Source organism: Oreochromis niloticus, linkage group LG20 (genome assembly GCF_001858045.2).
Source record: "Oreochromis niloticus isolate F11D_XX linkage group LG20, O_niloticus_UMD_NMBU, whole genome shotgun sequence".
Taxonomy (NCBI): domain Eukaryota; kingdom Metazoa; phylum Chordata; class Actinopteri; order Cichliformes; family Cichlidae; genus Oreochromis; species Oreochromis niloticus.
In genome coordinates this window covers 15,688,722-15,703,806 of record NC_031984.2, presented here as the reverse complement: position 1 = coordinate 15,703,806, position 15,085 = coordinate 15,688,722, and the positions used below count along the sequence as shown (strand labels likewise).

Sequence of the window (15,085 nt, the reverse complement as noted above, 5' to 3'; positions counted from 1 at the left end):
AAACACACAGTTGATCATGAGTCAGAGGATTTGACAATCTTCACTGTGATGAGTCTGTCAGTGAATACCGCTCAGTAGCACTCTGTAGCTGTCAACAGTTGGCTGTCTAAGCGTACAATTTTAGAAATGGTTTAGTTTTGAGCTTCACTCAGCTCTTAAAAACCTGCAGCCCCCTTAGGGCTCAGATAGACTTGCTGAACTTACTGGCATCTTGGAAAAAAAAAAAGAGGTCTTCCATATAAATTTGTGTGTGTGTATAGTGTCTGCATGTGTATAGAGCTATGTAGGTTTGAAAGCCCAGTGGCTGCAACCTTTTCTTTGTTTACTACCTTATTCATCCCGCCTGCCATTTATTTTGAAGCTGTCATATTTGTCTTCTATTTTCCCTCCAGCTAAACAGTTTTTTATTCCCCTCCAGTACACGGTATGGGCCGCGATCTGGGTAGCCTGGAACGTCTTCGTCATCTGTTTTTACCTGGAAGTAGGAGGCCTGTCCAAGGTGAGACTGTCAAAATTCCAGCCTGCTGTTTTCTCAGGATTTTCCTTCATGTGTCTTCGTCCCATTGAAGCATTACTGTTTGTACCTGAGATAAATCTTTGTAAAGTCATGTATGTGCACATGCAGGTGGAAGGAAACAGTCCCACTTTTTTAAATGAATTATTAAAAAATGTGACTTGTAAGATGTACCTCAAATACTTTGAGTACTAAATAAGAGAGTAACATAGTAGCCAAACCTGGTCAGCGAGCCAGCTAGCAACGAAAATATGAGAGAGAAAGGGCCGGGAATATACATTCAAAATATGAGTGATGGTGTTGTTTGAAATCCATTGTAGCACTAATGATAAAACAAAAATAAAAATCATAAGTTAACTTGCCAAATATATTTATATAACTGACTGTTCAGCCCGAGTAAAGTCTATGTGTGGCAAAGGCTTGTCGAGGTTTCAGGCTGGTGAGGGAGTAGGCCTGTGTTTGAGAGCTGCAGCCCAGTCTACATCTATAATGGCATGATTTTTAATGCACCTGAAAACCCCTCCGTTACAGATATGGATCCGTGCTATACCTACTAAACATCCAACCCTTGATCCAAAAGATCAGTAAGAGACCACCTCAAATATATCTCTGTTTAAACGGGTAATCACTGTCCTAATTATATGCAGAAGATAAACTGTTACGTAGGGCTGGGCCATATCATACTGTTCACGGTAATACCGGTATAATGTTAGGCAATGATAAGAAAATGAAATATTGCGATAGAATATGTGTAAAACGCGCATGCACAGCGTCAACGCATTAGCGCCGTCCAGCCCCACGCACGGGGCGATCCGCGTTAACTAGCTAACGGAGATTTGCCGCGTTAACACGGTTATGGCGTTAACGTCATTTTAATGAGATTAACGCTGACAGAACTAGTTTTAATACGACTTTGGCAAGCTACGAAGCCGCAACTCTTGATGGATTGTCGGAGCATTACGGCTACCATAGTCAGGAGCCTCATGGAGTAATACGTACTGTGCTTCAACATGATTTTACCGTATTGTGTGTGTATAACCTCTTTTTAAGTTTTGTGGATATTATACATGGTTATGCTCAGGATAATGCGGCCATTTCCACTGGAAATGCCTTTTGGTTAAACTGTCAGCACTGTTAAATTTTTATATAGCTTTAATGCACATAAAAAACAGCTGCTTGTTTAAGTGAAAATACATTGATGGGTTTTTTTTTTTTAGACCGGACTATGTACAAGAGTTTCTGCACAATGAGCTATAATGTGTACATATGAATCACTTTAGTTACGTTTTGAATCCTTGCTTTCTTTCCTTTGCTTTTGTTTAAGGCCATTAAAATTGTTTTGGATTTCTTTTTTGTTGACGCTTTTGTTCTGCAGGTGATCAGTTTGAGTTGTCTCAGTCTGGTGCAGACTGTGTTGATATGATGAGCAGATAATGGGTTAAATCCTGTAAGGATAACTGTCAGGTTCTGGTAGGTGTGTTCTCTAACCGTGTTGGAAGGCATTTGTTTTCAAAAACCACACTTAGATAAGGTATAAAATCTTATTCTTTTCATTCCACTCGAGGACAGAGGGTGTAATCTCTGTGAAAGGCTAGCTAATTAAATTGTTAGTGTTTTCAAATTTGAGGTTTGATTACAAATTCCAAAAGAGAAAGGGTGCAGTTGTCCTGAAAGCCAGGACAGGTGAAGGCAAAGATGGTTCTCTGGAAAAAAAAAGCCACAAAAAAAGCCTCAAGTAATAGTTTTCCTGAAAATGATTCAGCTTCATTTTGACCTTGTGCCAGTGCTGTTGCTTTATTGCACCAGGCTGCGCCTATAAGAATTGTTGCCATGTAATATAAAAGCATAATTAAGGCTTCTTGAGCTTTATCGGCACTGAACATATATTTCAGCTTTAATTAGATATGATGCATTGCCGCCAGGTCTTTTCTGCCTGAACAAGCCCGAAGGCCTTGGTGAGAATAACAGTGAAGCCAGAGTAAACACAATTACTTGCAGTGTATAATGAATGTGTGACACAGCCATCTATGAATCCACTCTCTGAACAATAAATCACTCCCTTGAGGATTCTGTACAATATTCACCCACAACAGCAACCCCCCCAGCATGTGTGTGTGCATGTATGTGTGTGCTTTCTTATATTTGGCTGGTGCGTTTCTGTCGACCTGTGGGTTACCCTGCTGTGTTTCAAGTGGAAGCTTAAATGTAATAGGTAAATGATCAGGAACAATCCCCTCCCAAAGCAGTGTGAAACCCACACACATGCACACTTTTGAGTTCTCTGTGGCTGGATCCCCTGTGGTTCCTCAGCACAGATCAAATTGGTATTCAACCAGACAAAGGCAAGTGTTTGGGTTGTCACCTTCACTCTACCCCCCCTCCTCTTTCTCCAAGTGTTTTCACTTTGTTCATTGTGCCTTTGATATATAAATATATATTTTATTTATTCCAAATTTATAAAGCCTAGAAAATGCAGCTCCTCTGCTCTCCTTCCCTTTTCTCTCCTCTCCTCTCCTCTCCTCTCCTCTCCTCTCCTCTCCTCTCCTCTCCTCTCCTCTCCTTTCCACTAATGGGTAGCTTGTCCAGTTGCAGGCTTGACCGTTGAGAATAATGAATTCTTGTCGGCAGTGTTCATCTGACACCTGCTCAGACAGCCAAAATGAGTTTCAGAAACACCTTCCCAGGCAGGCTCTGGCGACTTTGTCATTGTGTGATAGTCCTTGGCTCCATCAATTGTGTCTGTCTCTCACTGCGAATGTCTTTGTGCGTCCACTGTGTGTGCGTGTGGCGGTTTCGAGGTTTTGCATGGTTCCTGCTAGAATAATGAGGCTTGTAGGGGACAGCTGCTCGGGGCTGAGGCTGGGCATTAACCCGACAGATGGAGCCGGCCTGGGCTCCAAGCTCTGCATATGGTGGCCAGGAGGAAGGCTGGCTAATGGCGCACACACACGCACACAACCACGTCCCATGCACACATGCATGGCCAAACTTGACACACAGGACCCTAACACATTTTATCATAAAACAGCGTCAGCTAATTTTGTCTGGCTTGCTCTGAGTGATGTTGACAGAACTTTACTGGAGGGTGTGCACGTGTTTGTGTGAGTGGTGTGTGCTAGCCAGGCCCTCAAAGTGAGGGGGCAGGTTGTCAGAGTCATATGCCACATGCTCTGTCACCTCCTATTGATCCCTTATCCCCTCCCCCATGGTACAGCACAGACTGACAGACAGACCCCTGCTACTCTGCACGCACCTCTGTTTTAAAGAGTCCCTGGTCATTCACAGTCTTAATTCTCTTTCATGCTTTGCACATGAGATACTCTGGTTCACAGAAAGTTGACATTTTACCCATTTTTTCCTGAATTTTTTTTCAGAGGGGTTGTACATAAAAATGTCCAAATTCTTGGACCACACATTAAAAAGACTTCAGCCAGCCAGATGTCTAGTACAAAATCTGTGTAATGTTCAATTTAACTCATAAAAGAAAACATTTTGTTCTGACTCGTTCCTGGCAGCTTCTCGCCTAAATCAAACCTGTAGATTTAACGCAGCTCAGATAGTGTCCAAACCTGATTCTGCTGACACTGTCCGAAGTTGACATGTGACTAATATTGGCTAATACTTCCAGTAAATACTTTCCTAATCTTAGTTTTATCTGGTCTGAAAGTGAAAGGACAATTATTTATTCTTCCTATAAGACTATAAAAGTGCTGCACAGTAGAGAAATCTGAAAACTCTACTTTTGTGTTTAACATAAATATGCCTACCTCTGTGATCGCTTAATTTATTTTGACGAAAGCAGCTGATCACAAATTACAGTTTTTGAGCTTTTGTGATGGTCAGTCTGTTGTCCATCCTTCCACAATTCACAAAAATCCCTGCTCCTCCTACATCATCGGTCAGATGTTAGTTAAACAGGATTAATTTCTCCTTTATGTGACTGTTTGTGAGCTCCCTCGACTTCCCATTAGTTTTGGGTTTTTTTTAAATAAATTCTCATTAGTTTGCACTTCACACATCACAATAACCTGTATATTGTGATGAATTGTTAGCTGGATGGGCTTGACGTTTTGGTTTTAATTGACCTTTGTTTATGTTTAGTGTGTCAGGTTACTTGGTGGATATAAAAAAGGAATTGCATGTAAGTGTCACAGCTCAGACGTTTGCCTGTTTTTAGATTAAGTGGATGTACTTCTGAGCCATGATTAGCTCAAACTTTTCAGACTTGATAAACAGTCTTTACACATAAATTAAAACATAAGTTAAGATAAACTAGTTATACGCTGAATGTGTATTTAAAGCCAACAAGGGCAAACATATTAAGTGTTTTTTCCCCTCTGTTTTCCTGGTTTCTTATCTTAAAACAATAATGTGGACAAATTTTCATATCGATCCATCTAAGTGTGAACGGAGTGTGAAACTTTACCCTCTGCCTCTCTCTCTCACTCATCCCCAGCACACACTGTGTCTGCTGACTGTGTTTTAGAGATGATAGAAGACCACCGCGAGCACTTTCTTTCCAGCTCATGAATCAATATGCGGCTCACTGTGTGTGCTCACGGTTGTGAAATTTAAGTAAATTCGAGACTAATCAGAACTAGAAGAATCTAAAGCATTTAGTTCAGTACTCAGGTTTATTTCCCCAGTGCGATCACTCAAGCATAGTTTCTAATCTTTTTATTTCACAAACGACAAATTAAATAAGAGCCTAATAATTTCGACGCTTAGCCTCATAGACTGCCTCGTGTTTCTAGTATTCCTCTAACAGAGCTGTCTCTAAATCTCTATTGACTTTTGTTAGAGAAAATAGTTTGAGTAACATCAGTAGACTAATCTTAAATCTATGATACGGGGGGGATTGATTTGTGCTTTGGGGTGCTGGAAGCATAACAATAACACTCCTGACAGTAAGTTGCCCAAAGCCTCTTCAGTATCGACTGCTGACGTAATGCAGTTGTGAGCTTGGCTACAGCTGGGGTAGAGATGGTTTCCTTAGCTTGCAGGATCCATCAGTGGCATATGTCAAGTCATTAGTCTTCACAATCCTACCTATTGACCTTCAGCTGTCCTTGTCTTTGTGACTGTTTGAGAAAATGACAGAATGATGGGAAAATAAAATAAGAAACTGTGAGGGATGATAGGTAATCTACAAGAAGAAAGAGGGATAATATCAGCATCGTGATGAATATTTTTTCTGACTCCTTGAAGACTTTGCTGCTGACTGCACAGATGGACTGGTGTTTATGTGGCACTTTTCTGGTGTTATTGACCACTCAATGTGCTCTAACACTGCGAGCCGCATTCACACACATTTTTTTTGTGCTTTCTTCTATGCACGCACACAAAAATGCCTGTCTTAGGTGCATATTTAGATTTGATATCTTGGCATGTGGACTAAAGATTCTGGGGACTGGACCCCCAAACATCCGGATCCTGAGCCGGAAGATCGGTGTTCCTGAGCGGTGTTCTGCCACTGCTCTTAAAATCTGGTTATATTATGATGTATGTGTTGTTGATGTGTCCATGTATGTGCCAGTGGGGGTTGATAGGAATCAGATGTTTCCTGACAGCACTTGGCAACGTTAATAATGCATGTCTTGTCACTGAGGGGCAGATGCAAGGTTAGATTGCTGTATCGGGGTATTGATTTGTGTGTGTGTGTGTGTCCATGAGCTCATATGGTTGTGTAAAAATTGAGCAACACCGTGCAGACTTGTATGCATAAAAAGTTGTCTCCAAAAGTTGCAGTATTGCTGTAGTATGGCTTAAGAATTTATAAACCTCACATAAGCAGCAGATCTCCTGGCTGAGACTTATGCACATATTAATAATATTTAGTTCAGCCAAATTCTGAAATATTATTTGTCTAGCCCGGCAGTTGTTTTTGATTTTACTCGATTAAATGTAGAATATAAGCCTCTTAAGATTTCTCTGTTCAACCCAAGACAACTGAGGTCCAGAGAGAGGAGTGCATTTTTAAGATGTCAACAGAAAGATGGCGTTAATATTATCATTTATGTTAGGCTTTTTTTTTTTTTTTCAGAAAGTAGTTCCAAAAAAAGTGACTGAGATGTTTCTCAGTTATCCTGAAAAATAAGCGGCTTCTGGAAAAGCCTATAGATGATTCTAATTCATGACATTTTTAATGTTTTTAAACTATAAAAGCTCTTTTATTTACCTCAAATATAGTGATGGAAGCAGAAATTTGAAAAAATATGCAAACAATAGCTGTTTACATGGAGAGATCGCACTTTTTCTAAGTGGTAGAATGTGTTTTTTGTCACACATGAGATATGACAAGTGCTCATACTAAATACCTGACATACATGTGATGTACGGTCACTTACTGTATTAGATGAATGTGTTCTTCTGTGTGCGGACATGGTTACGACAACCTGCCGAAGTTCAAATCTAAGTATGGAACAAAGGTGATTTCAGTGACTTCGAACATGGCATGGTTGTTGGTGCCAGACGAGCTGGTGTGAGTATTTCAGAAACTGCTGATGTACTGGGAAAAGAAATTATCTAGTGAATGGTAGTTCTTTGGGAGGTTGTTCTTAGTTAAGGACAGAGATCAGAGGAGAATGACCAGACTACTTGTTTTCAGAATTTGACATAAATAAAATGAAATCCATTCTGGATTGTATCAAAGTTTAAGACTAGTGGTGATGTAATGGTGTGGGTGATATTTTTTGGCACACCCCTTAGTACCAACTGAACATCATTTAAATGCAACAGCCTATCTGAGTCTTGTTGCTGGCCATGTCCATTCCTTTTAAGACAACAACATTCCCATCTTCTTATGGCTACTTCCAGCAGGATAACACGCCATGTCACAAACTCAAATCACACACACTGGTTTCTTCAACAGGACAGTGAGTCCACTGTACTCAAATGGCCTCCACAGTTACAAGATCTCAATCCAATAGCGTGCCTTTGGGATGTGGTGGAATGGGAGATTTACATCAGATCTGCAGCAACTGTGTAATGCATCAATAGAGACCAAAATCTTTGAGGAATGTTTCCAGCACCTTGTTGAATCTATGCTACAAAGACTTAAAGCGGTTCTGAAAGCATAAGTTGGTCTAAACTGGTACTAACTAGCAAGGTGTACCTAATAAAGTGGTTGATGAGTGTACCTTGGCAATCCCTTCATGTTCCCTGTAATGCTACAGTGACGTCAACATTTAAGGATTTTTGCACTAAAACGTTAGTGTTGAATTGTTTGAGGGATTGCCTTCAAATAAATCAGACACTCTGCAGCTGGATGAAGTGTAATAATTGTCACCACTATGTTTGCCTGAAGGGTTTTTTTAAACCACATTTTTCTGGTTGTGATTATCTATCTATCAGTCAGTGCTGCACTGGCATAACGTTGACATGCTAGCACACGAAGGAAAGACGGTGAACATGTTGTTATATTGTGTTTTGAAAACCAGCTCAATGCAGAGCTAACATAAGTAAGGCTTTGGAGAGTCATTAGCAGTCTAAAGATGCTTGTTTGTAATTTTATGAACCAACCCTTTGAGCAAAGGAGTACAACCATAAAAAGTCTTCCAACAGCTTCTGTAAGTTTCCAAAGTTAAGCTCCCTGCCTTTTGAGCATCGGTGCTTTGGTTGCTTTGAAAGCCAGCCTTGGTTTCCTTATAAAAAAATACATGAATGTGCTTAATAACTAAAGAATACAGTCCTAGCAAAGAATTTAATGTTTTTCCTTCTCCTTCCAGGACAGTGACCTGCTAACATTTAACATCTCAGCTCATCATTCCTGGTGGAGTGAACATGGCCCCGGCTGTGTGCGGAGAGAGATGCCACAGGCTCCTGGGGTCCATACCACGGAGAGCCACTCCTACATCACTGTCATGGGCTGCTTCATGGACTATCAGTACATCGAGGTCATGCACAGTGGGGCACAGATTCTTGTTGCTGTGAGTACAAGTTAACAATACCCGCTGACATTATGCACATTAAAATACCATTCATACGCTGAGTCTAGATGGCCAGGACTTCTTTGTATCACAGTAAGTTGGATATTTGTGAGTTAAATGTGAACAGAATAGAAAGGAAGGTGATGTTTTTGTCTTACTTTAAGCTTTCTTTTTTGGTACAGTTCCACAGTAGCCTGTTATTTTGTCTGCCTACCTTCCTCTGCCCTGGTCTCCAAATGAAAAATTGCTCAGTTGTTTTGTCTGCTGAGGCTCAGAACGGCCAGATGCTAACGGGTTACTCAAACACTGGAAGGACTGTTATTGTTCTCTTTATAAGCTCTGTATCAAAACTCACATCCTGCCAGCATGGACATTCACACACACACACACACACACACACACACACATATATGACCGACTGCCCCAATCCTGGATGGGTGCCAGGGCACTCTTGGTGACCAGCTCTGCAGGAAGTTGGGTTCAAGACACGCACAATGGCACAGATTTACTCACACTAACAGTCACTTACCCTTTGACTCCACCGTGACACATCCACACCTATTTTTCACAGTTATTGTCACTTTAATACATGTGGAGTAGTTAATGTTGGCAGTAGGTGACAGACAGAAAGAGAGAGTGAACACGCAGTGATGTTGTCAGCCTTGAACTATGATGCACCAGTGTGTTTCAGAGTCCTGTTGATTTTATCTAATGCTGGAATTATTTACAACTGGGGAAGTGTCGTGAATGCAGTTTGATAGATTGGAAACAAGCAAAGGGACCCGTCCATGAGAAGCACTGGATTTCATCCCTTGGCCCCCACGGAGAAGGATAATAAAATGGCTGGCCTCACTTTACAGCCCCGGCACTCTCGCTGAACCTCATTACTACTTGCATTATGCACAGTGAATTGGTTTATCCTTCGCCTTGGTTGGATTTCTACTCCACATGAGACGGCAACACCCTTTTGCCTGCAATTTACATGAAATTGTTCAACCAAGCATTCAACTGCAACTCCACGGGAGTCGCTCCCTAGAGAAGCAGGGAAATTGGTACTGAAAACTTAGCGTCGCGAGTGACAACGCTTTCCCTGTATCCCCACTTCCTCTCCGGGTAAAACCAGGGCGCTGCTTAGGAAAATTGAATCCTTTTGAGATGTCCGCTGTTGTTTTGGTTAGTCCCCTTTTCTTCTCTGGCTGGAAAACGGGGCCAGACAGGGAAAAAGAGAGAGCTGAAGGGATGGTTGAAAAGAAAAGGAAGAAAGTGGGGTGTCCCTTTGTCTTTGTTAGAGGGGTTTCAAGGTCGCAGTGAGAGGCCATTAAATATTTAGTTTGGGCTCCAAGGAGCATGTTTCATTAAGTTGAAAAATGTGGATCCATCGGCCAATAATGGAGGCATCGCTGTCATCTATCAGCTCAGATTTGTCATAAGCTGGATGGAAGTGCTTCAGAAGTAAAGCTTTGGGTTTGGGGAAGGCTGCCTTGTTTTGTTGCTTACTGCTGCTGCAGGCAACATTCAGCCAAAAAAGGAACTTCAAGATTTGAAGGATGAGCTTGAAGTGGAGGCAACCTTTTCGAACTGGGTTAATGTATTATTCATTTATCACTGCGAGGGATATTTTCCTCCATCGCTGTCCTTCTATTCTTTGTTGCCTTCACTAAATCGATATTATAGTACATATCACTGTTTACTGGGTTTGGTTATCATACTAGCGCTATAAGAATGAGTCATTAAAAGATCAATGCAGTCAGCAGAAAACCCACAGTTGTTTTTGTCGTCTCTCGGTATCGTCCCATCTTCCGTCTTTCTTCTTTCACTCCTGTGAACTTGCTTTACTGGTAAATAAAACAGTTGTGTCTGAGAAAACATTTCCAGTGAGGTAGGTAGAGTGTGGGTAGGAAGACAGCCAAAAAAGGAAAAGAAAAATGGTGCGGGATGTGAAATTGAGTTTACATCTGTAGACATAACTCTTACAAGCTTAAAGGGAACAGTGAAAGCTGTCTGAGATGCTGAGCTACTCATAAAACAGCCGGAGAAAGTGCTTTCGTGTACACACATACACACACAGATATCATATCATTTAGCGTAGGTTATTGCTGCCACAGGCAATGCTTTCTTCTGTTGCATCTCTATTCCCTAGAAACCCGCAATGGGTGGAAGATGATAACGGGAGAATCGGCAGTGTGCGTCATTCTCTCGTTCCATTGCTCATTTCCTCTGTTTTCATGTTTTTCCCACATCACATTCTCACAGCTCAGCCCGTCTTCCTGTCTTTTTCCTGAACACATCTCGCACTGTTTGACCTTCACGTCATTCAAATTCACAAGAACCTAAACAACAAACGATGACAATGCATTTCTTGCTCACTCAGTGTCACTTGTGCTCCTTCTCTAATTTTCTCTTGCGCTTTGACAGCTCTGTGATGTCGGTCTACTCTCTGTTTTAAAGGCGCAGCTTGCTTTAGCACCAGGGGGCAGGGTAATATGGTGGATGAAGCACCCGCAGTTGATTAGATGGGTATTTTCAGCAGGGCTGCCATGAGTAGACCGCTGTGATCACTACTCTGGGGTCTGTTTGCCTACAGGGTCTGTGTGTGTTTTTTGGCTGTTGAGATTCTCTCAGCTCACCAGCGTTAAAACATCACGGGCACCCAGGCTGCCCCCTGATACATCGGAGAGGTCAGAGTGCTCTTTTTTGGAGAGTCCTTTAGTCCATGCTCTTTATTCCAGCTCTCATGCTGAGCAGCACTACTGGAAATGCATTTTTTTCTGTTTTTGTGTAAGCTGCACTGGGAGCCATCTGGAGGATTTCTCCAAAAACATTAAATAGCTTTGCATTGTCCAGTATAACAATGGCACAAAGCACCTCTCTGATATGTCAGCATTGACACTGCGTTTTAGCTGCACTGTAAATTGTACAGCTTCTGCTTCAAAGGATTATAAAGATTCTGGGATTAAAAGATTTATAATGCAGTAGTGAGCAGTTATTAGGGCTCTTGGTTGCAGCCAAAAGCAAAGAGGAGAAGAGAAAGACCTCAAGACCAGAGGAGAAGAAGGAGAGAAAAAAGCGACTGGCCGCTGTTATACTTCAAAGGCTGTCTCGGCCAAGAGCTTTAATTGTTAATCTGTTTTGCAGGGTGAAGGATAAAGATTATCTTATTATAGTATTTGGTCTTTTTAAACTTAAGAGAGAGCGCAAAAAGAAGAGTCAACAGAGGAGAATGTGGAAGTGAAACACAATCAAGTTTAAATGAGTTGACTTCATCTCCAGTGCGATGCTCGCTTACCTGTTTGCTCATTGAGCGTCAACTTGTTTTGTTATTTACCTTCTTGTTTCGGCTTCAGTCCATTCGTTTCTTATCCCACAGAGCCCCGTTTTTCCTTCCTTCACTCAGACTTCATCTAAAATCTATTGTGTGAGGCAGCGTGTGAAGAACAGCCTGTGTTTGCTTTCTTTATGCAGCTTTTATTTCTGCTTGGGTAAGCCTGTTGTGTTTGTGTGACATTAGCACGCTGTTAAGTGCAGTTACTTGATGTGGAAGATGCAAATAAGCACCGCAGACACTTCCCAATGCCTTGTGGTTGTATGTCAGCTGTACAGGCCCGTGTGTTTGCGTATGTGGGAGAAAACATTGATAAATGTGGACTGTGCACTCTCTACCTTATAATGGTTTGTCATTAAACGTGCAGCTGCCTACACACGAACACACACATCGAATTTTCTGCAGATGAGTTGGCACCTTATTGTCAGGCAGAGAGTCCTGTGTAATTAACCTACAGGACATCTGTACCACCTCTCTATCTGTTTTGCGCCTCTCTGCATCCCCTCCGCCTTTCTCCCACGTGGTATGCTTTACCTGCAAATTCCTTTAATTGTAGTGCACTCAGTGAGTTTTCTCCTGACACTGAGCCGCAGTCAATACTGTGTTAATTAGCTGCCAGATCGACCCAGATATCCATCGCTACGAGCACATGCATTAACCAGGCAGCAAAGAACTGATGACGTCTTGAGATAAACTGAATTTAAGTGTGGCATGGTGAAAAGAGAAGTATATGGGGCTAAAACTGTTAACTAAAGCTGAACTTGTGCAAAGCAAAACAGGGGCTGGAGACAACTTGAGAGCTTGTTGCCTTTGAAATGGTTGCTTTGAAGGGGAGGGGGTCAGGCCAGTGACCATTTGCAGTCAGTTGCTGTCTTCAAAGTGATGGATGGTGATAAAACAGCAATAAGACAGTCAGTCTTCTATCAGTTTGTGGATGAATGGGAACAAGTTGGCAATTAAATGCAATCTGTTTGTGATAATATGGTGATTAACTTTGATAAATTGGGAAAAATTGCTACTCGTTTGCAGTCTACGTTCATCGGAAATGCAGAGTCCAGCCAGAGCCTCAGATTTGAAACTGAAATTCCTCCACAAAAAGTGATGCAATTGCTGCAAAACGGCTATTTAACTGCAAAATACCAGGCAACCCTAGGAATATAAGTAGAATATGACCTGCTGGCAACTAATTGAGTTGGAAAAATGAATTGCAGGGCTGATGTCCTCAGCACAAATCCAGTTGCTTGCAACATGCTGGCAGCATGTCTACATACATAATTTTGATAAACTGCAAACTGTGTCAGGCAGTGACTGCAGTCACTCCAAGGCAGACTGCAACTGTTTGGTGACAACCACAACCACAACTTTTTTTTTTTTTTGTGGTATCGCAATAGTGCAAATTTGCTTATGTATTTTGCGATGGACGTCATACAGAGAGAGGTTTTCAAACATTACAAGCGTGCTTCCATAAAGTCCTTCAAAATCCCAATTGCACGTTACTGGACGCAGATGATGCTGTATATGCTGTCGAATACTGATTGGTTGACAAATGGGCCAGAACAGGGAAGAAACCAACAGCAGAAATCACCAGGAAGGGAGAAGCTTAAAAAAAATCAAAGACCAAAAAAGTATCAACAGGGGCTGCTGTGGACACTTTGCATTGTTTTTAACACTCGGTTTCACTTCAGTTCTTTGTATGTTATAACTTTACTCTTTACCCAAACGCCTGGAAAAACCAACAACAAGATGAGTAGTAGCACACAGACCAGTTTTACCACATATTTTATGCACTCTCTCCATCCACAGATGTTTTCTCCTTTTATAGGGGCAGTCCATGGACTCCCAACATGCTACCACTAGTGAACCACAATTTCAGCATTAGTCGCAGAGGTTACCTTCTATTTCTACTCTAATGTGACTGAATAAATCTAATGATCAGTATTTTCATAAACTGTCAAATATTTTTTTTGTGGAGTCTAATTATCTTTCACAAAATCCATTGTTGATATTTGTCATTGATATGAATATCAAAGTACTTATTTGAAATAGAAAAGCAGCATTTCTTCCAGTTAGAAAAGCTGTAACTAGCGAATGCCTTCCTAAGTCATTATCACACATGAACTGCAGCCTTTAACTTTACCTGGCTGAGCTGAATGCGAGAACGCAACTGTCTGACTCAGATTAGACATGAAGTGGTTTTTATCCTACCAGCTCCTATCAGACATGACTAAAATATCTCAACGACAAATGTACTTTTTTTACTGGAAAACCACAGGCAGCTCAGATTTTATAACATCCACATTCATAATCTCCAAGTGATGAACGCGATGTTTTATGATTTCGATCAAAATGAATTTAAATAACATTAGTGATTTCCTGACATTCGTTTCCTAAAAAACTGACACCAGAGCATCATGAGCTGCACTTTGCATTTATTTTACAGTGGTTGACCAAAGTAGCTGCATGCCCAGTGGATTGATGTTTATGAGTCAAAGGTGGCTTTGTGTCTTTCTGGACAGACACATTCAATGTAAACTTGACCTTCATTAGCCTATGCAAATACAAGTAACCTTTCTCTAGCTCTGTGCCTGATCTTCTCACTCACACACACATTAATGTCAGAGCCTTTAACTTCTCTTCGGCCTCATTATCTGAGAGAAGAAATGCAAATGGCACTGAAATACCACTAATACCTACTTAGTTCACTCGGCAGCATGAAGACCCACTGGAGGACATCTTTACTTGTTTTCCTGAACTGAAGTTATAGTATCCAATTGTCCGCCTGCTTGCTTCTTTCTCTGTGTTATTAATTCTGGAGATCACTGTTCACTGCTCAGCAGCCCCAGAGACAAAGGAGAGAAAATAAAGAAGAGAGTGGTATTTAATGTTAGAAGAGCCGAAAATCGGGAATCACCGAGGGCTGGAGAGAAAGAGAGCAGAGGAGGTTTGCAGATCGCAGAGTGACAGGAACATATAGACCTGTGTTTAGAAAAGTGACTACCATAAAGACACAGAAAGTACACAGCGCAAAGGAGAAGGAAAAATGATTGGCAGCCAAATTAGTTGGCTTTAGTGTGACACGTCTTCACAGAAAGACTGAGGTCAAGTCACAGAGGACATGCGGGGGCTTTATGTGCTTAATTAATATGACATTCATTTCTGCACATAGGTGACGAAAGCTGAGTGTGTTGGTGTGTGTGTGTGTGTGTGTAAGTTTGAGTGTGAGACCGAGAGAGACAGGCATTTTATTAGCTTCATTTAAGGACGCTTAATATGCAATGATACATAAGTGGAACTGTCACTTGTTATTGAGGACACCGACCT

General features: G+C 41.5%; 1 protein-coding gene across 2 annotated transcripts in view; it reads left to right on the top strand.

Moving 5' to 3' along the window:
- nkain4 (sodium/potassium transporting ATPase interacting 4) overlaps positions 1-15,085 on the top strand; it is a 51,652-nt gene that overhangs the window by 19,577 nt on the left and 16,990 nt on the right. For both annotated transcript variants that reach the window (XM_025901551.1, XM_005448793.4), the window contains exons 3-4: positions 419-499; positions 8,242-8,442. In XM_025901551.1, the coding sequence (XP_025757336.1) occupies positions 419-499; positions 8,242-8,442 (282 nt within the window). The remainder of the gene's footprint in view (positions 1-418; positions 500-8,241; positions 8,443-15,085) is intronic.